Source organism: Oryzias latipes, chromosome 8 (genome assembly GCF_002234675.1).
Source record: "Oryzias latipes chromosome 8, ASM223467v1".
NCBI classification, from domain to species: Eukaryota; Metazoa; Chordata; class Actinopteri; order Beloniformes; family Adrianichthyidae; genus Oryzias; species Oryzias latipes.
In genome coordinates, this window is record NC_019866.2 from 4,036,231 (window position 1) to 4,059,898 (window position 23,668).

At 42.1% G+C, this 23,668-nt stretch overlaps 1 protein-coding gene across 2 annotated transcripts; it reads right to left on the bottom strand.

Annotated features, from left to right (window-relative positions):
* Nucleotides 1-484: 484 nt before the first annotated feature.
* On the bottom strand, nucleotides 485-22,872 carry LOC101168786 (histone-lysine N-methyltransferase SETD1A). Of its 2 annotated transcripts, none has more exons than XM_023957371.1 (21): nucleotides 22,788-22,872; nucleotides 21,550-21,694; nucleotides 21,357-21,455; nucleotides 20,604-20,874; nucleotides 19,925-20,055; nucleotides 17,563-17,819; nucleotides 15,781-17,449; nucleotides 13,460-14,440; nucleotides 12,627-12,794; nucleotides 12,294-12,378; nucleotides 12,070-12,212; nucleotides 11,863-11,902; nucleotides 11,577-11,766; nucleotides 11,445-11,488; nucleotides 10,104-11,371; nucleotides 8,582-8,933; nucleotides 8,284-8,465; nucleotides 5,182-5,292; nucleotides 3,012-3,131; nucleotides 2,776-2,913; nucleotides 485-2,685 (listed from the first exon to the last, which is right to left on the bottom strand). In XM_023957371.1, exons 2-21 carry the CDS (start codon nucleotides 21,685-21,687, stop codon nucleotides 2,512-2,514), a joined length of 6,561 nt encoding a protein of 2,186 aa, XP_023813139.1. In that variant the 5' UTR covers nucleotides 21,688-21,694; nucleotides 22,788-22,872; the 3' UTR covers nucleotides 485-2,511. The 2 variants fall into 2 exon arrangements, with proteins under 2 accessions (XP_023813139.1, XP_023813140.1); XM_023957372.1 differs by lacking the exon at nucleotides 22,788-22,872 and adding an exon at nucleotides 22,690-22,778.
* Nucleotides 22,873-23,668: the final 796 nt, after the last annotated feature.

The window sequence follows — 23,668 nt, forward strand, 5'->3', positions numbered from 1 at the left end:
GCATCACGGCAGTTTCACTGTTATTCAAGGTACTGTTACACTAGAATACAGAAGATGCTCATTAAACTAGAACTTTACACATGGATGATGCATAAAAAAGGTGAGTGATGAATCTTTGTTGACAAGCAGGTAGAGTTGCTTCAATGATTAAGCGGTTTTGGTTGAAATCCTGAAGGAGAAAACAAGAATAAAAAAAGTTTTCCCTGTAAATAAATTAAATACAACCTTGAAGCCAAAGCTTTCCTTGTCTGTTGGTCAAAATATGAAAAGTATTTATCCATTTAGATTATCACCACATTCAGTAGGATGGTGAAATGAATATTTAAAGACATTCAGAAATGAGGTACTTACATTTATATGTATACTAAAGATGTGCTTGTCTTAATTTTTGTGCCACATTTTGTGAATATTAATCTCAAATGAAAAAAAATATATAAAAGAAACAGTTTTCACTCAGTTTCACTCAGAAAAAGCCACCATTATCTTTTTATTTAAAAAATATTTTAATGCACCATTAATAAAGGGTCCAACGCATTAACAAGAGAAATATTGCAAATAATATTAAAATTGACAAATTAAAAGGAGAAAAAAAAATAAAACAATAAAAAAATAAATGAATGGAAGTTATGTACATGTTTCCGCCTCCTTGAGAGAGGAAAAAGAACAACATATTTACAGCCTGGAATTTGTGTGTTTCTACGAGAAACAAACACCTCTACAATATTTACATGAACTTCTTGAAGATTTTTTTTTTTTTTCCATTCAATCTTTTTATCCTGTAGTAAAGTCGGTCGGTTTGTACAGAAAGGCTTTCATTGCAACGACTAATATACATTTTTGTGGTTGGAAAGAAAAAGGAAAAACACAAGATTTAAAAAAGAATTAAAAGTTTAACGCTCGAGTTAAACTTCGGACGGCGATGGCCTCGACAAAAACACGGGGATCCCGTTCACTGCGGTGCAACGCAAACCTGCTGAAGTTGATGGATTTAGCAGGCGACTCTTTATTTCCACAGACTGCCTTCAATTGGAGGAATCTTTATGGAGCAGCTGCACTCCCAGAATAATGCATTTTCTAAAAGCCTAAAAATGTGAGGGGAGGAACAAAAACAATACTAAAACTTTGAAAACGTCTGACTTTATCAAGCAAATATGGTTATTTAAAACATCTGCAGCACAAAAAAGTTTAACACTGACCACTGTTTTTTTTTAGACTAAGTGTTAATCTTCACAAAGAAATAAAAAGACCTAACATTTGCAAGTGGAAATAAACTGTAAAGAAATGAGAAAAAAAAACCAAAGAAACTGCAAATATCCACATCTCACACTGTTTGTGTGTGTGTGTGTTTTGTCTAGCAAGATTTATGTGCTTTTAATCGAGTGGCTGGAAAACCAAAGAGAATGAAGAGAAAGGGGATGAAAAACAGTTTGCCATCCGGATGAAGGCAGAGAAAAGGACAAAGGGAATGCTAACACTGGGGCTCGCCATGAAAGCAGCAGGTGGAACCTCACGCTTCTGCAGCCGCCATCGATGTTTGCTGAACGCATTCAACAGAACTACATGTTAAAGGTGTATTAAAAAACACTCCCAACACCGAAGAACGGATGAAACGACAAAGAACAAATAAATTAAAAGGTTAAAAGCAAATGCATGTGGAGGACGCTCCAGTTAAAAAGAAAAACAACCTCTTCGTAGCGATTCAGCCGCTGTGTAGGAACTAAACACGCCATTAGCTAAACAGGAAGTTGCAGCGAGTCTGGACAGAAACAACCAGCAGGGAAAGTAAAGGACAGTTTGGAATCACAGAACCACAGCGGGTAGAAATGCTGAAGCTCAACTCACTGTCAGATACTTTGTTAATTCAACCAAGCTTATAATACTAATTATAACAGCAAGAGTAATATTCTACTAACGCACGGAAAGGAAATTAAAAGACGACCTTCACACTTGGAAATCCTGCAACGGTGAAAAACCAAATAGAGTGAAGTAAATTTTAAAAGTGCGCCCTCAACAGGAGCTTTTAAAAACCCTGAAGTTAGTCTGGTGTTTCTGTGCGTTTATGGAAGGGGGGGGGGTCTGAACGGGAACGGGACGTTTGCGTTCTCTGCAGGATCGTGGGACACAGAAAAATCAAAAGATCTGTGGGTTGAGCCGAAACGGTCGCCGTGGCAACAGGGAAACAACCTCTCTCTGTGGGTGTAGGAAACCAAATCCGCCTGGAAAATGTGTTCAAGTCCGACAATACTGCGACAGACGGGGTCAAGACGCCACCGTCGGCGGGTGCGCGCCCCCATCACAGACTGCGGGACAGCCCCGTCCATGAAGCTGTGCATACAAAGTGCAAATGCCTGCGTCACGGTTTCCTACTTAACTGAAGTCATCCGGAGAGCTAACCGGTCTCCAACGTTGGCTTGGTTTCTACTTTGCTAGCACTCATCAGGAAGGAGAACCAAAAGGGTGAAAGGGTCCGGCAGGACGTTGGCAAGAAACGGAAAGGGGGAAGTGCTTTCGTTAGTTGAGAGTCCCACGGCAGTTTTCTGTTCCACACAAGCAGGGAATCTTGTTCTCCTCTAGTGGGAACTTGTAGTCATAGGTGATCTCTTCATTGACGGCGATAGGCTGCTTGGAGTAGATGACAATCTTTTTCTGGGACTCTATGGTGATAACCTTGGCGTAACAGTTGGGCTAAAAGTAAAAAGCCAAACAATAAATGAATAAACGTTCATCTACGATGACACACAGAACCAGAAACTATGGTTTTGTTCGTAGACTCACAGTGCAGCAGTGGTTGATGAATCGGGCCAAGTTCCCACACTTGGTGGCGTCTATGATCGTGTCGTGGTCCACTCTGAACAGGTAGCTGCTCCCGATGCCCTGCTGAGCGTAAATCTTTTCTCGATGGTCCGCCACCATCTGGAAAAGTCAGACGGAAAACGTCATCGTCCTGAGCGCATCAGCAGCCTTCAGATCCTGCAGGTTTTATGACCGGGAAGCAGACAATAGACCCGCACCTGTCTGATGTTCTGACCCACGTACTCGATGACCATTTCGTCAGCGGCGATGGGCTCCATGGCAAACAGGCCCCACTCGTGAATCCTGCTGCGACCGAAACGAAGCTTCTTCTTGCGGAACTGCAATGAAAGAAAACCCCTCATTGGAAGATGTTTGAAATGTGTCCTTATAGGGCAAGGAAGGGGGGGGGGGGGTAACTGTGGAAATTAAACATACACATAAAGACAATCTTGCAACAAAAAAAAGAAAAATACAACATTCAGGTTTAACATTTCTTTTGTGGATATAATTTGTGTTGGTTTCTAAAACAGCATTTCCTGTTACATTCCTGTCAAAAATACGTCAATACTAAGTCACGAAACATCGAATCCACAAAGTGTGCTCGCGTTCTGAGAATCATTTTTTATCCATCCGTTGTTTAACCACTGTTGGGCGAAGGCAGGGCACACCCGGGACAGCCTGTCCCAGGGCCACAATCACACACATTCACACCTAGGGACAAATATAGTCATTATTTTACCAATGACGCATGTTTTTGGACGGCGGGAGGAAGCTGGTGTACCTGGAGATGACACACTCACAGGGAGAACATCCAAACTCCACACAAAAAGGTCCCAGTCGGGACTCGGACCGGGGCTTTTTTTTGCTGTGAGGCGAGAGCGCTAACCGCTGCGCAGATCAATGATCGGATTAGAATTCAACCGTGTAGAACTTTTTCAGATTATAAAAAACGTTCACATGGGTCACACTTTCGGACAGAATAAATCATTCGCACATGCGCAGTAGTGTGTGAAATACAGGAAGAGGAAATTAGTTCCGCCGAGCGGCTACATGCATAGATACGTCAGCTCGATAACATACAAGAGGATCTCCTAAACGTGCTGTTATTGTTGTTACGGTTATTATGAAGAGCCTGTTTGCTTATCATTTTATTTTTAATCCGTGTGGTCAGGGCTTTTTCTGTTGAAGAACGGAGCCGGACAGAAGCCCGTGTTAGCAGTATGCTAACAACATTAGCTTTGGATGATCATAATTCCATGCGGGAAACGCTGCAATCTACATCTTGGCTGCACGTAAATATGTGGGAATAACATCAGCCTTTATTTTGTCGGGACACGACTGGAAACAAATCCACGTGATTGTTTGAACGGCTTCTAAGGACTGAGCCACATTTCTGCATTGAAGCTCACAACGCCCCAAAAGCCGGTGTGTGTGTGTGCTGGCGGTCCGAGCTCTGTCCGGACCCACACTTTACCGGGACACCCGGTTCTCCTGAGTTCGGTAGCTCGTTCACGTAGAGCTGAGGGACGGATCACAGTCCTAAGTCTCCCACACGTAACAAAGCATCCTCCCTTCCCCACAAACACAAAGCTGTTAAGTCCGTCTGCTCTGCTCAGAGACATGGTCGCTCGCTCCACCGGTTCACCTGACTATTAAGTGCAGGAGCGGACTACTTCTTTACTATTTTGTTTGTTGTTTTTTTTGTTTTGTTAAAGTCACTTCCGTCAGTTTATACTGGATCATTGCGGATGAGTCATTAGATGGGAAATAAAATAAAGTGATAAAAAGTAAAATAACGAATAATAATTATATAATAATGAAAAATTACCCTCCCCCCCCACACACACACACACACACCCCGACGATACCATCGTCCATCCCGATGGTTGACTGCAAACATCGTCAACTGCCAATTTAAGGGACATTGCCCAACCCTACAGGCGACAACACCTGATTGTGCAGACAATGCACCTGCCCACTGTTTCAGACCCAGAAGTGGTGGAAATAGTTGAAAAATGAGCAGAAAAAATCCACGCCTGTCAATAAAAAGTTTAAAAAAATAGAATAATGAGAGAAAAACATGAATGCAAGTAAGCTAACTCAGAGCTAAACTCTCAAAACAAAAAAAACACGCTTCTATAATGGAATAACCAAACTGTAATGTCATTGTATTATTGTTGATTAAAAACCACGTTCTCTAATCTCAAAAATTAGATTCTAAAACAGACACGTCAAATGTAAACCAAATGTTGAATTCAGATAAATATTTTTTAAATGTGCACAACTTTGTCTATGAGCATATGCTTCATTTTGGGAGTTATCTCACCCCCCAGTAAGGAAACTAAAACATGTGAATAGTGTGCACAGATGCAACACGGCCGGTTGTACCTTGAGCTGGTTGAGTTTCAGAAGGTCAGAGTCCATGACGGCTGTAGTTCCCATGACGGTTAGAAGGCGGCGCTGTTCTGAACGCCTCTCTGACAGCACTCGGTTGGCTCCCTGGAAGGAAACGGACAGGAAGTCGTTGAAACACTATCAACTTATCTCCTTGACCTTGAGCTGCTGGAGATTAATCTTGACCTTCATTTTTTATTAAAGGACAAAGTTCTCCAACAGCTTTAAGGTTCTAGTTGCATATTTGACAGGAAATACTAAGGACTAAAAAAAAAAAAAAACATTTTTCCTGCAACATTTTTGCAGCTATGAGTGACTTTCTTACATTTGTAGTTCAGTGTTTAGGATACAAAAGAAGGACGTTGAACCACTTATTGGCAGATGATTGCTGAATCCTTTTTTGTTTTTATCTAAAGCCTTTTTGTTTTAAACGTTGAATCTTGTTTTTTAATAGAAGCCAGAAGCAGTTCAGTCCGTTTAACTTAAGATACATCTGTGAATGATTGTAAACCTAAACACTTTCAAACTAAACTAACTAAAGACTTTACTTTTAAGGACGTCTTAATACTCAGTAAATTGAGACATTTTCTTCTACTCAAAAATGTTGGGAGTAAAGTTTGTAGATTTGGAACGGTGTGACTGTGGAAAGCTCACAAAAGCGGTGTTTCCCTGTTGCTGTTTTTTTAACCGTAATCCTTGGCTCAAGCAGAATGAAACAATACCAGATCACGAAGGTGTTCGTGGTTAACACAAACCTCTGTTGCCAAGAACATGCAAATGTTTACTTTTCTCGATTCTTTTAAATATGACGTAGACCTGTTCGTCGCTCCCAGAAAACCTAAACAGAATAGGTTGCTATGGAGATCAAACAAACAAAAAAAACAAGGTTTGTCTCATGAATTTGTCACGTCTAGCTCTGACCGGGATGCCAAAAGGCAGAGGAGGAGAGTGAGGGGCGAGTGGCAGCCATTCAGGAGTGATGGTGGGTTAGGATGGGTCAGGTCAGGAGGGGGCAAGTCAGGATGGGTCAGGTCAGGAGGGGGCGGGCCCCAAAAGTAGCACCTGTGGGCCATTCAACACCGCTTGCAGCTTTAACGATTCTGAAGTTGAATCTAAATTTTACATTTTTCTTTACCCTCTTTTTTTTGGGAAAGAACTTGGTTTTGTAAAGTGCTATAGAAATAAAGATTCATTCAGATTTATTAAAAAATAAATAATTAATTGTTTAAATGGAATTTCTTTGGTAATTTTAACAAATCCCTTAATAAACCCCATTCTTGATTGCAGTCATGAATGTGTGCATTTCAGAGAAAATGAATAATTACTATGGGGTTCATTGAGGTCACAGTTAAACAGCTACTTTTCCAACAACCCTTTAGCTCTCTTCAACATTACGAAGGAAGACAAAAATCCCATCTTTGTGCACGTGAACCAGATCCAGGCTGAATATCAGCTAAAAGATGATCTGGACAAACATCTGTGTGAAACTGAGTGATGTGGTTTTCAGGTAAACCTCATTCTGATGAGTCTGAGGCTTTGTGAAAAACTCTGACACATGATCTGCTTTTCAAACCTTCTTAAAAATAGCAAACGTGTTCTGCTTCACGGTGACTCCCATCGAGTCATCCAGAAAGGAAAAAAATCATTAAATCTCACGAAGCTATGACCCAAACTGCATAGCTAGGAGTTTCTAAAGGATCCAAATGTCTGAAAATAATTTTTTTGTGTGTCGGAGTTAAAAAAAAATGTGAGCTAATTTCCACAGTTAACATTTGCCATAAAAACGTCATCAGCTGCAGAAAGGCTAAAGGTTTAATTCAGGAATATCTGAAACAATAAGCCTCTGTTGTTGAACTGTGAAACAGCCCGTGGCCCGGTTCTGTCTTGGAGTTGTTCCGTTAATAAAACTGGTTGTTGTCGACAGCAGAAGGCGTTTCCGTGGCAAACTCTGAGGGGATCTTTCCGAAAGTCTCATTTTGAAAGAACAATGGAAAAGGTTACTCGGCAAACGCACTGCAAGCTGAGACCCGGACCGTCTCAGGATGATCCGTGTTGAAGTGATTCATTTGTTGGTAGAAAGCCAGATTTTATCATCTGTAACTGTATTGTCTTTTGTTTTCAGCAAACTATTGAAAATGATTTTAAAAGTACCGTTTTGTTGAATCAAACACACCCGTTCTGAGTTTTTACTGCATTTGGAAACATTTAGCATTTGAGAAACGGCTTCCGGACAAAAGTGCTCAAATTCTAAAGAAATCAATCAAATTGTCGTCTGTGGAATAACAGAGTTTCTGCATCCGTGGAGATTTTTATTAAGGGCTGATCTTTCTTAACTTAGCACTTAAACAAGTCATTTCATTAACTTGTTTATTTGTTTGGCTTTTAAGTATTTGATGGTTTTTGAGGTCGATCATTTGGACATTTTTACCCCAACTGCCTTTTAATCTGCAAATTGCCATCGCATACTATTCGCCAAAGAATTTCCTTTTCATCTTTTGATTGTTGTTGTTTTAAGTCGGTGGTGGTTTATGACTTTATATTGTTTTAATGTTTATATATGTAATAAGTAAGTAATCTGGATCCGTTTTTATTTTTTAGTCAAAACCAAACACGGAGAAGCTCAGTGGCCTTGTGGTAGCGTGTCCGCCCTGTAACTGGAAGGCCGTGAGTTCAAATCCAAAGACTACAAAAATGGGACCCAATGTCTCCCTGCTCGACACTCAGCATTTGGGGTTGGATTGGGGGGTGCAGCCACCATATGCTTTCTGAGCACGGCTGTGTCTGTACATCTGTGGGTAATGTGTCTGTGTCAAATGTGGAGAACAAATGGTGTGTGACGGATAATGGGACTTTTTTTATTTTTTTTTATTTTTAGCTTCCACGCTCCACAGATCAGTTCAAGCATGGCAGGTTAAAGACTCAACTGTTCTCAGCTGATTACTTTTTAATCAAAAGTTTACTAACTATTACTTTAAGCTGACTTTAAATTCGGTTCCTTCTAACTTTATTTTAATTTTAAGGATCCTTTCATATTTCTATAACATTTTAAATAGAGCACTTTGTACCGTCTTTGTCTTGAAAAGAGTGTTTACGTACCGACGTGTCCACATTCTCGACCTCCCGTATGACTTGCTCAGGTAAGTCCAGATCCAGGTAGACGTCCTTCTCCTTGCGACTAATGGCATAGTAGCCTTCGCTTCTGGCACAGCCGGTCAGGTGTTCTCGAAGCTGTCCATCCGCACTCTTCTTCTTGCGGCGAGGATTCGGCAAGTTGGTCAGTGAAGCTCAAAAAGTCAAGGTCTTTGACAGATCAATGATTTGATGAATAAACACAACTAAGGCCATTTATAAAAACATCAACAAATGACAGCAGTTAAAGTAGCTGAAAGGATATCGGTGTGGTGAACCCAGTGAGTGTCATTCAGCCAGTCAGAGTTGTGATCGTTCTGCAGCAGCTTCTCGTAGGTTTTCTTCAGCAGCATCAGGTCTTCAGCATCCAGGCCGGAGTTCCAGATGTCGTACAGGATGGTCATCTGCTCAAACTCGCTGCGGTTTTCATACTTGACTTCCGGCGGTTCTGGTTGCAGGGCGGGTTTGGGCCAAAGATGGGATGTCACCCCCGCCTCCTGAAGAAAGAGGCGCTCGCTTTTTCTCACTTCTTCGATCACCTCGTTCTCAGAGTCGGAGCTGGAGAGTTCTCCTGACTCCAGCTCCTCCACATCCACATCTTCCTCAGGGTCCGAGTCCTGAGAATTCACAAAGTCAGAATTGAAAAACTTCTTTATTCAAAGTATAGTTAGAGAGCAACACAAAAATGTAGACAAAAAGAATCCCTTTGTTTGATTCCTGTCTTTCTCACAGATATTTATGTTTACTGCTGTGCTTCACTCGTCACATTGCATGAATTTCTACAGAGATTACTTTCCAAGTCTCCTGCGTATTATGATAAACAACTACATGCTCTGAATCAGTGCTCCCCGACCCCCAGTTGGTACGGCCCCACTAAGGAAAAAATCATGACCCACATCTCTTTCCGTTTCATATATAATTTTGATTCTGAAGGAAGTTTTATTTTGGGAAACTACTGGATTCTCCCCACCATATCCGACTAATTCTTGGTCACGTCAAAAATCCATCCCCTACTTTCTTAAAGCGGCTGTGTCGAGCGCTAAACCGAAACCTCAAAGCTATCAAGGTTAAGAAAAAACTAACGTATTTGGAAAATTTCTGAGGAAAGTAAAGATGAGCCTTTGATTTCAAAATAAAAGAAAGCTGACAAAAAACAGACAAAGTCTTTCCTCCATTTTGTGACACACACCAATACTAATGAAAAATACATAGCAACCAGCTGTCTAATGTTACAAAGATGCTGCTTATAAAGTTGTTTATTATATATATGTTTGTTTTATATAGAAAATACCTGTTTTAGTGATTGTTTTGACCTTTATGAGTCGGACCAGGCTGAAGTTGGTGTCTGATTTTTTTTAGCTTCCACTTAAGAGAAAATCTAATCCACATTTGAATGGTTCCTACACAAAATCAAGTGTACAAGTAAAGTTTTAAGCAGCTGCAGATATTTTACAGAGAATAAAGAAAGACTTTACCCACAAAAGTTAAGAGAAACTGGAAGAATAAGACTCCAACTTCAGCCTTGTACTGGCTGGTCTGTGAAAATATTGTGTAGAAATGTAACCGGTCTGTGGCTCGATAAAAAGGTTGGGACCACCGATCTAAACCAGGGAAGTGCACAATCCACCTTTATGTAGACATGAACTCATCGCCAAATGTGAGAATAGTCAACAGTGTAAAGTTTTTCCACCTCTTTTGATCAATATCTGCTGGTGTTGCGACACATGGGTGTTTCAAAAGTGTTGTGTCACAGTAAGCTTCACAGGAAACCACACAGCCTCGTGTACCTCAAGTTTCCTCTTCCGCTGCTTCTTGCCTGGCTGCTCCTTCTGTTTCTTGGTGCTGTGAAGCTCAAGGTTCTCTTTGTCTGCTCTCCTCCGCTTCTTGCTCTTCTCTTGATCAAGTTCCAGCCCTTTGACCGTCTCGTTCTTATTCTTTGGTGATGGAGTGACGGCCACCGCTGGGCTCATGTCGTCAGAGTCAGAAAGCTCTCCCGTATCAGACAAGTACTCTACACCTCCCCTGGCCGGTAACGCTTCTCCAATGACCTCCTCTGGAGCTTCAAGGACTCCAGATATAGAGTTGAGGTCTGCTGGGAGTAAAACAGAAGAATCTTGTCTAGAAACGGACTTTTTGTTATTGGATGGGGCTGACAGCACGGGGGGTTTGCAGTAGTTGTGCTCCAGAATTATAACGACACCCTCTGGACTCATGACCAACGCAAGAGAATCTGGGGAGAACAAGTCCACTTCCATCTTTTGCTCCTCTGCTTCATCAGATGTTTCGGTCTCTTCAGAATCTCCAGCTTCAGGGTCCATTTTCAGAGCGACATCGGCCAATACCGATAGGTCAGTTGTGGAGGCCGAGGCCAACTGCAGGAGGCTGGAAGCTCCCAGTTGCTCCCTGAGCTTCAGCTTCTGATTCGTCTCCTCTTCTCCTCCATCTTCCTCTCTGAAAGAGTGACAAGAAGAAGCGGAGAAGCTGGGGGTTCGGGACCTGCCTCTGCCTCGTTTGTTGACACAAGGTGAAGGCGGGGCCTCCTCGAACGCCATCCTGCACATGGAGGCATGGTCCAAAGGCAGGTTCTGCACTGTGCGGCACACCATGACAGGCAGGGCAGGGGATTTGGGGGACTCTTTGCTTGTACTTCGTTTGACGGGGGATTTGGCAGGAACCGTGTGGGGAGGGGCATGGAGACCCTTTTTGGGGTCCTCGGAATCCTGGATTCGTCCAGGTGGAGGAACAATGAGAGCGTTCCCTTCACCCGGCTTGGAGGCGAAGGGGAGCAGCTGCATTCCTTGACTGGGGCGTCCGGAGGCGGGCGGTGCGTCTGGGAGCTTTCCCGGTGTTTCTCCAGCCAGCTGTGATGGTGATAGGGAATATGGTGCTGCTGGCAGGTGCACTTTTCCATCCATCTCCTCTGTGGAGAAGGAGACCGTCTTCCGGCGCTTCTTGAGCGGCGGCACGAGGACAACAGGAGATGGCGGCCGGGGGTAAGGTGGTGATAGAGGATGCTTGGTTGGTGTAGCAGCATCCTCTTTGCTGATTGTAACACCTAAGACAAGACGAAAGTTTTAGGAGACGGGTGGATCTCTCTCTGACTTGTTGACCAAAACAAAAGCTCAAACCTTTTTTAAGATCTGCCTTTGAAACTACAGCTGCAGCGTTCACCCTAGAAAAAGACAAAGTTGAAGATATAAAATATCTGCTGAAAACAGCCACTGATCAAAAAATAAAAAAGAGGAGGATGAATTTTCTACCCCTCTTCCTCTTTTCCAGTTGTACTGTCCATCGTTGAATCATCCATGGAGTCTGGGCCTTCGCTCTCAGCTTGCTCCACTTCTTCATCCTCATCTTCAGATGAAGACGAAGAAGAAGATGTGGAGGAAGAGGAGCCTTCAGAGGATGAAGAAAGACTCTCGTCATCACTATCTGCACTGATGGCTTCATCTACACAGAACATGAAGAAAAAAAACACACGAAATAAGCGTCAAAATAAAAGTTTATCAGGACAAAGATGTAACTTTGTGTTTTGTTGGATTTTACCACCAGATTCCTTTTCACTCTCAACTTCCTCTTCGTCCTCCTACAATTGAAAAAGGATTTAAATAATTTAAAGGAAAATGCTGCCCCCTAGCTCTTAAAGAGGGAAACTTGCTCTGAACTAACCTGTAAAATGAGAATACTTCAACTAAATATCAACTTTATAATAAAATGGTAAAAAAAAAGAAAAAAGAAGACAGAAAGAGGCACCTTTTCAGTCGAGGAGCCATCAGACGTTTCCTCGCCCTCGCTGCCCAGCTCCCAGGGTTTACGACTTCTCGGCTTCTTTTTCCTCCTCTTGTTGTCCCTTTCTGCTCCGTGCCTGTCGGCTTCTTTCATTCTTCTGCTTCCAGCTAGAAACCAGACATCAGTGTAAAAATCTGAAGGACAATTGTGTCAATTCATTTCAAAGCATAAGCGTCGAGAAAGCAAACCTTCGTCATCTTCATCGGGAGGGGTCGAAGGTCGGGGTCTCTTCATGTCTCCTTCCTCAAACTCCTGAGGCTCTTTCCGTTTCACCTGCACATGGCACACAAACACATTTTGAAATACAATTTTTAAAGAAAAAGTACAGTCATTCTACATTTTAAGATCTAATTTGAGAATTTTGCTTTTTTTACCAAATAAAAATGAAAATATCTCAATTCAGGAAAAAAAAAGGGGCATAAAATGTTTATTTTGCTGCTTAAAAATGCTCATAAACTACTACAGTATTATATGCATGCACTGCATTCGAGAAGTGTTTTGTATACAGGTGAAGCTTTTACCTTAAAGGAAGGTAAACGTAATGCTCCTCTGAGAGAAAAGCCCTCCATTCCACCACTCTTCGCCCAGTCCACCAGAGACGTGAGGGGTTCCCGGGGACGACTGACTTTTTCCTCCTTCTTCTCATCGTCCCGTAAGGCAGAAACTCCCCTCACCATCGTCTGGAATGGCTGAAGAAAACAGAAGAGGATTTATTTTTGGAAGCACGTGACATCGCCCCTCCAATTTCAGACAAATCCTGTTGGTGCTGTTCGAATTGAGAAAACTTTTAAAAGCTTTTATACCTCCTCAGATAGAAAACGTTTTTTCACAGGCGGATGTTATTCATACGTTTTTTTTTTTTTTTAAGGGCGACCAAGCATAAAAAACTGTATATATATTATGGAAATATTATGGAAACTCACATTGCCTGCATGTATTTTAGGTGCATCCAAGGCTAAATTTTGTTGTTGTTCGCACGTATTTAACGGGTAAGTGTAAAAAACAGCAAATATTTTAAGTGTGGCTATATTAAGCCACGTTTATTTTTTCAGCCTTCAAAATAAGTGCGGCCATGAAAAAAGTTATATATATATATATATATTTTAGAAATTATGTGCAAATTCCTTTTACAAATGGATTTTTTTTTAAAAAGGCAACACCATATAAGAGTTTTTTTCTAAATAAAAATAAAGTATCCCCCATTGCAGATGTCATTAAGCAGGTAAGGTTCAAAAACACAAACGGAGCTGCTGATCTGAATAAATAACTGACCCAGAAACATTTCAATTTGTGAGGTAAAAAAATGGGACTTTGTCCATCTGGCTGTTTCTGCATGATGGGATTGAACCCTCACCTTGGCCTTGGTCTCCTTCCTGTCCCACCACTCATCAAACGTGGCAAAAGCTACATTCTCCACCATCTTGCGGTTCAAGTCTCTCTGCATGATGTTCTTCATTTCCTGGATCAGAGATGCCAAGACCATCTGCACTGTAGCTTCGTGTGGATTCTCAGCCAGCAGGGCAATCTCCTCCCCAGGAGCTCTGAATCCGTCTCCATCCCCTGGTAGAATAGAGCCATAGCCGGGTGGGGGCATGTAGGACGCAAAATGCGGAGGTAAGACGTGGGGTGGCCAGCCGGTGTGCGGTGGGGGTATGCTATGATGGCCCGGGGGTGGTATCTGGGAGGTTTGCGGGTCGGGGTATGAGTAGGACATGTGGGGGGGCATGTATCGATGGTCCTGGTCATAGTGAGCACCGCCCCCACTGCCCTCTTGGTCCATGTAGGGGTGATGAGGCGGGGGCATGGAGTGGAGATGGTATGACGAGTAGTCGGCGGTTGCGCCCTCGCCCGGGCCCGGTGTTCCGTTAGCCGCAGACATGCGTAGCTGGTGCAGGCGACTTAGCATGTGGGTCTGCATTTGGAAGGACATCGGGGTGCCCCCACTGTACTGGTTCATGAGCTCCATGGAGGAGGCGTAGTCGTAAATGTGGTGAGGCATTTGAGGAGGATACTCGGGATGCAGCTCCATGTGCGGAAGAGGAGGAATGCCGGGCGGAGGTGGGGGTTGAAGGGAGTAGCCCGGCGGCGGAGGGGGTGGCAAATGAGGGGGATAGGATGGTACTGGGGGGTGCATTGAAGTGCCAAAGTGCTGTGAGGAGTCGGAAATAGGCGGTGGGGGGGATGAAGGGTCTGATTGTGGTAATGCGGCTTGAGAGGAGGACGGGGAGGACCCCGAGGCGACTGAAGGCTGGTGGGCCACCGCGGTCGTTATGGTGGGCGTTTCATCCTCTTCATCCGAGATCTCCATGTCTTCCCCGGAAGAACGTGGAGAAGCCTAAGGGGTTAAAAAAATAAAGTCAGTAAATGATCACAAAGGGAAAGAACAAGTTATAAAGAACACAGAAAAGAAAAAAAAAATCGCTTCCATAAAACAGTGAAAAGCTGTCCAAAAGGAGGTTCATACCAAGACTTTAGACTTAAAAATAAACTATTAGTATTAGAAGAATTGTTGTGATGTAAATAGTATTTTTTTTAAGACATAAATTAACTTTCACAACATTTCTTGGTAATCTGGATGATGAAGGGCAAACAAACATTAATTCTATAGATTCAGGTTCAAACACTCCCATGAAAAGCTTTTTTCCTGATAAGACTGAAACACCAGAGGACAGTTGATCATCAAAATAAACCCATCTTCCATTACGTCCCCTTCAATAATAGAATTCAGTAAAGTTTATGCAATTTTCTTCAGGTACCATGACTTTGAGTACAGTGGGCCCCCGTTTATCGCAGGACTTAACATTCTAAAAAAAAAAAAAAAAGCACAATAAGTGAAATCCGTAAAGTAATTTTTTGCAATTATTCTTAATGTTTTAATACCTTTAAAACCCCTCACATGACAAACTTCCTACAGTTTTCTCAGACACACATCGACATTTAAAATCTTTAAAAAGAAAAAGAAATAATAATAAATCTAGTTTTATGAAATGAAATCTATGGATGTTTTTTTCCTCCATAAATTGAATTATCAATTTGATCATGCAATTTACAAACACATTCTGCCAATTAGAATTTAGTAGGAAGATTTTCAATTCACTCTTACATTTTCTTTTAAACAAGACTTTCAATAAAAAGCAAATCATTTGCATTTTTAACTACTAAGGCTTTTTGGTACCATAATTCACATGAAAATGCATTTCGCAGCATGCAAAATCGCACTTAAAAAATCCGTGAAACAGTTATGACCACAAAAGGTGAACCAGGTTATAGTGAGAGACCACTGTACAGCAAAAAAGGAGGGGGAAAAAAATCATGATTTGCAATAAAAATGTAATCTTTCAGACAAGAGATCAAAAGCCTCAAAAAAACGGAGCTCCTGCCGTCAAACGATGAAACCCGCAGATTGGCCGGTCATTACGACAAAAAAAGCGCCAAACCAGTGTCAGCGCCTCTTCGTCGCCAAGTCAATCTTCTCTTAAACAGCATTAAATGGCCTGTGTATATGAATGAGCTGCTGGATGACCTCCATTGCTGTCGTTGTTGATAGCCTGCTGTAGTTGGAGTATGGTTATACACCTAACATGCGCTGTGACGGTCCAACTTTGAGCGAAAACGCTCACCTGCACCATTCTAAACCAGACCAGTGGACACGAGGTTATAGAGTGGTGGTCATACCTGACTTTGCCCATTGAAAGGTGGTGTAAGTGCTCCTGTCTTGCTCCCTGCTTCAGCGGAGGTCGTCTGAGAGGACTCTTCCTGTGAAGCTCCAGAAATGACAGCTTGGGGTTGAGGTTCCTCCAGAGGAGGAGGTTGGGTGTGGGGGGAATGTGAGGAGGAGGAAGGAAGTGTGGCCTCTATAGGTACAGATGGACTTTTCCTGCCATCTCCTGTTTTTCCTCTTTTCCTTCCCCTGTGACCATCTCGATCCCTTTCCCCTTTCTTCCTATGGTCCCTCTCCCTGTTGTCTGCGTGGTGCTCCTGCTCTTCTGTTGCGTCGCGTTGCCCGCCTCTTCTCCCTCCTCCACTCCCACTTCTGCCCTTTTGCTTCACCTCCTTCCTGTCTTCCTCCCCTTCCTCGTCAGAGGCAAGGAAAGAAAATTTAGCTTTCTGTTCTTTGAGAAGCATCTCGATTCGAGAGTCCAGGCTGCTGCTGTGGTAGACAAACGGTAAACTCTCGTTTGTAGAATCTGGCTCTGGGGAGGAGGAGTCTCGATGAGGTGGCGGGGAGCTGGACGAAGAGGAAAGATGATGAGGAAGTGAGGTTGAAGATGGAGAGTTGGAAGAGGATGCAACAGAAGGCTGGGTCGGGGAAGAAGGCGGGGGTGTCTTTGGTGGGGCAGGTGGAGTGCTGGGACGGCGTTTGGGCTTCGTCCATTGGTCTCCGCGGACGGGGCTGTCCTGATTGAAGTCCAGCGTTCCGAGTGTCTCGGCTACGGCCGCGGCAATAACTGATGCTGGTGGGAGTGGAGGTGGTGGAAGAGGTGGAGGAGGCAGAGCACTGTGATGAGCAGAATGGTAGTCTTTGTCAGCACCAGGAGACGGCAGAGGCACTCTCTCTGAAGCGTTGGTGCCTCCTGGACGACTGGCAGCGTCCGGTCCCTGGGAAGGGGCTGAAGTCGGCTCTTTGGAGGCGTATGCAGAGTAAGATGATGGAGGAGGAGACATGCTGTTAGAGGAAGAACGGTAAGAGTTGGAACTGTATCTGGGGTCTGAGTTATTAGAGAAGTCATTGTCCCGATCTTTGTCCCGATCTCTGTCTCGGTCATGGCTGCTTCTCCTGCGGCTGCTGCTGCCGTGGTGGTTGTGAGTGTGGTGGTGGTTCCGGTGCCTCTGGTGGTTGTGTTCACCGGAGCGGGACCCCAGGCTGTCGCGCCGGTACCCCCTTTCATCCCTGCGCTCTGAGTGGTGGTGGGAGTGATGGGCGTGGTACTTTGAGGAGGAGTTTGTGTCCTGTGGGTGATGGTAGGATGACCTTCTGGAACCGATCCCCGCAGCCCCGTACCTCCCCCCTGAGTCTCTTTCGCGCTCCCTGTCTGACATCGGGGGCTGGTCAAACTGGTTGGAAATGGGAGGTGGAGGCATGGAGGAGTGATGGGCCATGTGTGGACCTGGTCCACCGACACCGGTGAAAGGAGGGAAGCATGGTGGCTCATTGGGGCGGTACGATGTGGGATGGGGGTAAACAGGGCGACCACGGTGGTACACGGATGGCTCCTGTAGGTCGTCAGGGTAGCGAGAGACTTTGTAACCTCCAACAGTGGATGAAACTGCAGAAGATGAGGAAGGTAACATATCCTGGTGAGGGTATCCGCTGCTCAAATTGCTTGTATTGTAGCTGGAATGCCTGCAACAAAGAGATAAGAAAAAAAATGAGCATCACTACTCAGCCAGTAGTCACTACAACAGCAAATATGAGCTTTAAGCTGTGAATTATTTTAAATTAAATCAACTATTAACCTTGTGCTGGTGAAGCCCGAGTCCTGTGAGAAAGGTGTGCCAGACCTGGAGCTGTAAGGTGTTCCCCCACCACCCTGAGACGAAGCAGAGGAACCCGGGGTATACTGGCCCACTAAGGAGGAGGGAGTGCTTTCCATTCGCTGTTCACTGTAGCCGGTGTCATTAGAACAGGGTGTGACGCCTCCTGATGTGAGAGCCTGAACTCCCGTGGCCAAAGCCACAAGCTCGCTGGATAGCCTACGCCTCATTTCTGACGGCTGCAAAGAAGAAAATTGTGTCTTTTTTTTAACATTTTAAATGATGACTTTAAAAAGATTGACACTCAACTTACAAATTCTCTTTCAATGTCAGAACAACAAAAGACATTTTTATTTATGTCCCACACAGGATTTATTCTTTTTCTTAAAAGAACAATTTATAGGAACAAATCAAAGAAATAGATTAGCTTCCCCCCCCCAAACATTGAGCTGCAACAGATGAATAAAACACCTAAGTGATGCTATAAGAAGAAGCTTGAGGAAACCCTTTAGATCCGTGATCTCCAACCTTTTTCAGGCCACAGACTAGTTTAATGTCAGACAGTATTTTCACGGATCGGCCTGCAAACGGCCGGAGCGGGCGTCCAACATTTTTTTTTATGGCTTACAATTTAACTTAAATGTTGTGTGTGTTCCTCTGCAAATTATCTATCTGCTTTAAACTATTTGTACACCAGATTTCATTAAGATAACATGTCAAGCTTCAGTCTCAATGGACTTTTGGGGATTTCCAACACCTGAACAAAGATAACAGGTATGTGATCTCCATTTGGGAGACAATTCATTGTCTTGATAATAAATAATAAACTGATTGTTTTAAAGACTTGTCAGTTTGCTGTGCACATACCGGGGTAGTGGCCGTTCTCAGAACCTGACCACATGTCATCGTGCAATAATGTGTATTCCGCCCCTTCTTCCATTCACCATCAATACAAGACGTTCCTCTGTTGAGACTCCACTAACACTATTGTCATTTCAGTAAATAAAACACCGCTACAGAAACTATATTAGACAGCTTAGAGGTAAAAAGTGTCAAAAACTCAGAAATGATTGCCTTAAACACAGGCTGGGCGTAAAGACTGTAAAACCAGGAAGTGATGGTGGACTTAAGCGTGCCAACCCACAGACCACTGAGCTCTCTGACCAGAGAAATGTTAAGTCTTTGTTGTCCTCAGCTGACCTCACCTGGACATCACATCTCACGTCAGAAGGAGAAACCCCAACAGGGAAAGAAGTACATACACTTCTCTCAACATCTGCTGGCCTACTTTCACAAATGAATAATAGAGGGCGTTCTGACCATCTACTGCACTTTGTGGTCTTCCAGCCTCATGGAGGAGAACATCAAGGACCTGAACCAAATGGCGGGGGCAGCAGAGCACATTTCTGCCACTGCCTTCACTTGCAGATACTCACAGTTCAACTAAAAAAAGCCAGCTTTTTCTCAAAAGCCTTTACACATCCATGAAATGATCGGTTTTCTTCTTCTGGCATCACCAAACAGAGGAGGGACGATCAGTACCAGAACCGACTAAAAAAAAAAACGTTTTCAAGGCAGTCAGATCCAAACATTAAAAGACGACGAGCAGATGACAGAAATTATAGCTGCATTTGTTTTTGAAACGCCTCTTACTACTATGTAAATAATAAAGACTGTGGATGGATGCAAGCTAGTAGTTTAACTATAATCTGGCACTGTTATGTTTATTGTTGTTTCTAAACATCGATTGAAAACCTTTAGGTCTATTTCTGCTTAAGCATACGTGTGTTTTGTATGTTACAGATCCAGATACAGCTATGCCGAGATACGGAGCACATTTTTACTGTTAATAAACTGATGATAGACAGACTGACGAAGGTTTTACTGCAAGTCCAGATGCCATGACTTAACTTCAAGACCTCACCTGGATGAACGAAAACCCTCATCAGTAATAAAACTAAAACATGATTCCTATTATTTTACTCCAGTCTACAAGTCTATAGTGTAAAGTGTAGAAAGTCTTGTTTATGCCAATAAAAGGAAAACTGCATTATGAAACTGTGATTTCTGACCTGCCTTTCAGATTCTGAAGTGAAGAAGCCTATATAACTCCAAAGTTCAGACAATTCTTAGTTTAAATTCACTTATTTTTGCTTTTATTTAGTCAAGATCAGAGGTTTACCGAGTGTTTTGTGTCATCTATTAACACACACACAGTACAGATGGCATTTCAACACTTCCATAGCTGAACACTGAATGCATATAAAATATGAATATAAATCAAAAACACAATGCTTACTCAACGCTCATCAATAACAGTTAAACATTCATGATGTAACAATACCGTATCAGGCTGGGGCTGAGTTGGGGGCTGAGGCTGGACCTTGTCTGTTAAAGCCTTCCCACCAAGGGGAACAGTCTGAGGAGTGTATGACCCGTTTACTATCAGGTCATAATACTTCTGCCTCTGTTGACCTGCAAGAAAACACAAATGTAATATTGATCATTACAAACCACCTATAGTTGCTGAGCTTAATTCTCAACTTGTTAGCAATCATTTCTTATCAAAACCAGTTGAATAGATTTCAGTTAGAGTTCAAATGAATTGGCAAAGTGGGACAAAGTACAAACTGTTTGCCTTTATGGTGTATTTGCTTTAGTAAAGATACAGTATGCTCAAACATGATCGCCATCATAATCGCCTGCCTCAATCTATGTCTTTAAGTGATTTGGATCATTCTGTACCTTGCTCTACTTTGGTGTTTTAGAAATAAAACTGAGAAAGATTTTTGGTTTTTGGTTACATGTTCAACATCATTACTGGTAAACCATTCTCCTAAATGCTCAAACTTCATATGTCCACACAAAATGGAAAAATGCTCAAGAAAAATTACAGTCAACATAATGTCCACACTGTAAATTAGTTCAAATAGAGATTTCATCAACACCTCGGTCAGGAATCATTGTAGTAACCTGCAGCCACCTTAGAGATCACACGTCTCAGCAAAGGAGTTTAAGCTTACCTTTTATATCCAGCTGAACATGAATGATGGTACCCATAACTGAAGTATTGTGCAGGTGCTTGACTGTGTCCTTTGCTCCTCTAGTGCTGGTGAACAGAACCCTGGCCAGGCCTAAATGCTTCCTGGTCTTTGGATGAAACAAGATTTCCATCTCCTCCACTTCACCAAACTTGGAACACATTTCTGCCAAAAAGGGCTCCTTGATGTTATCGTTAAGTCTGGCGAAGGTCACCTCCTTAAGGGGTATGGGACCCACAAAAAATTCATCAAGCTGTGATAAAAGACAAAAAACAAGGAGAATGATATTGTAATTATAAATTTTATAATTTATAAAAATCACAAAAGTGAAACATGGTTCTCCCATATAGTATCCATGGGTGCATTTTTACACCAAATACATTATCCCCTGCTGTTTTATACGACTTTAATAGATAGTAACTAATATAAAACTAAAATACAACCTTATTTGTAATGGTGTTGAGAACAATTTCAACCTTTTCGTTGTAACCCTGCTGCTGCTAATACATTTACCCATTTAAAGATTTGCCTTTTACATTTTTATGTTTTCTTTCTCATTGCTGTGTTTCTGATTTGGTTTAGCTTGAGTACAGGACATAAATCACCCAGACCCTATTTTTTATTATGTAAAAAAACGGCTTCAGAAGTCTGGATAGTATTTTCTGATATGCCATTTATTAACCATATTTTAGAGTGTTTCAAAGCTGACGAAAACTGTGGAAAAGATTTGTTTACCTTAAATTTCGGCACAGGTAGAGAGAGTTCTGTATATCTGGACCATAGCCTTCGCGGTCTGGGATCTCGCAGATCTCCCACTGCTGGAAATCCAGAGTCCTGGGCAGAAATGTTTCAATTTTATACTAAAACTCATCTGTGTAAAAAAAAAAAAATACAGCTCATAAATAGCAGCTTCACAGATTTAACTTACTGGCACGCTGAAATGTACTCCATCATATCTGTAGATTTTCTGCGAGACCCGTCGGATGGCTGGGTCCTGAACGAGTTTGTAGCTTTTCCACTGCAAACTGACAGCTTTTTGTGATTCTGTACCACTGTCTGGATCCATTCTACAACTAGAAGACAACAAAAGCCAGACATTACAATGTAAAACTTTAAGTGTTTTTAATTTTGGTATGGCTGGTTGTAACCTGCTGTGAATTAGCCATTAATTAAGAAGTAGTTCTTTATGAAGCCCTGATTGATTGAATAAGAAACCCAAATTTTTATATATGCTTTTTCTGTTTAACAGTATGGCAATTATATTTGGAAAGAAATTTCCAATTGACTTGTCAGAAATTAAATCAAACAAAACAAAAGCCAAATTGCAGAATATGTATTACTGACTGCCAATTGTTAGCTCCCTATATACAAACAGGGAAAAAAGTAAACAGAACGAAATGCGTCACGACAGTCACAGTTAACAAAATTAAAACTTTTTGTACTGCTTCATAGTCATCTTTAAGGGAAAAAGACATACTAATTTCTGTCAGGACATTTTAAAATATTGTTTTCCGCCCGGTTAAACTGTCACAACAATGATCAGCCCTACGTCAGACTTAAGCTAATGCTAACATAAGCTAACTTGTACCAACAAAGTATTGATATATTGCGTTTTTAAATACCGATACAGATTTGAAACGAAATGCATTTAGTTCGCGTTGTCAAATACGTAATAAAAAAGTCATGTTGGCGGTTCTAAAATCAGATAACCCTGGATGAAATTGATTTTGATGTGCCGTCTCGTTTTAGCCGAGGCAAAATTGGCTAGTACTGCCGTTAAATGCTAGCTAGCAAGATCAAGGCAATAGTTTACGCTTTAATTTAGATAACCCTACACCGTATTTTTTACCAATAACATGCACGTTATAGGTCAGTGAATCATTCCCTCCCCACAGCAACCCTACTACTGCTCGTAAACCTACTGCCCGCAAAACCGATGATAGCGAACCGCTGCTAGCTATGTCGAGGCCCGGGAGCCGATCAAGAAAAACACTGGGTCCTTAACGCAGGCGCAAGGTCTCCGTTTCGGAATTGAGAAAAATTTGACCACACAAAACGATGCCGCTACCATTCCGATAGCAATTCTAGGCGGAAAGACGTCTCCTGGTGCGACGCATCCCTTGTTTACTCTTATATTGTTGAGAGAGCAACCATCGCCAAACCAACCTGAAAGCCTCGCCTGTTCTCCATCGGTGTATGCCAATGCAGCCTGTAGTTAGTCCTCAACACTTTCTTTAATTTGGAAAATAAATTAATTAATAAAGTATTGTAATATTCTTAGTAAAGAATGAATGCTAAACAAAATAATAGCAGGGAATAATTTACGATAATTTGCTAAAGTAAATATAACACCAGCAAGTCCATTTACAATCGAATCTGCCGATAATGTTCTAAGAGGATTTATTTTTCAACGCCCCCCCTACAGGTCGATCAGGGTAATTACAATAGATAACTTCAATTCAGGGTAATCATTTGTGAAAACATTTTGTAAATTGCGTCCTTAAGGTTGTGGCAAATATTCTCAATGTGTGTGTGTGTGTTTTTAACAAAATTTAAGAAAAGTTAAAAAGTCAACATTTAAGGTCACTGTAAGATGTACATTTTATAAAGCCTGGTCATTACAAACTTTAATAATACAGATGATTCATGAAAAAGATTTGTTCAAAGTTTCCTGTAATTAGATGAGGAAAAAATATCAGATTTAAAGATCACTGCTATAATAAGCTAATTCTATTGAAATGTTGCAAAATAACCTTTGATAGTTTTATCTTTTGCACCAAATCCTTGTTTTTGGAAAGTTCATAATTCACTTGTTTTATATACTTTTACTTTGTTGAGGGCATCTTGTCTCATTTTGACAAGCTATCACGCCCCCCCCCCCCCCCTTTGATTTTCATTACAATATAATGAAGAAAATGTGCAAAACCACTTCTCTCCTTAAGAGTTTACACCATTAATTAAATGAACCTTAGTGTAGCTTTGATGACATATAAATAAGTACATAAGCTGAATACCACATCACAATGACTTAGCATAGGCCTTTAGTT

Excerpts from the sequence above, each read along its gene's own strand:
- LOC101168786 (XM_023957371.1), bottom strand. The coding sequence starts at position 21,687 with ATGGATCCAGACAGTGGTACAGAATCACAAAAAGCTGTCAGTTTGCAG. Across the intron at positions 11,767-11,862 it reads GAGTGAAAAGGAATCTGGTG|ATGAAGCCATCAGTGCAGAT; the intron begins GTAAAATCCAAC and ends TGTTCTGTGTAG. Across the intron at positions 11,489-11,576 it reads ACTGGAAAAGAGGAAGAGGG|GGTGAACGCTGCAGCTGTAG; the intron begins GTAGAAAATTCA and ends GTCTTTTTCTAG.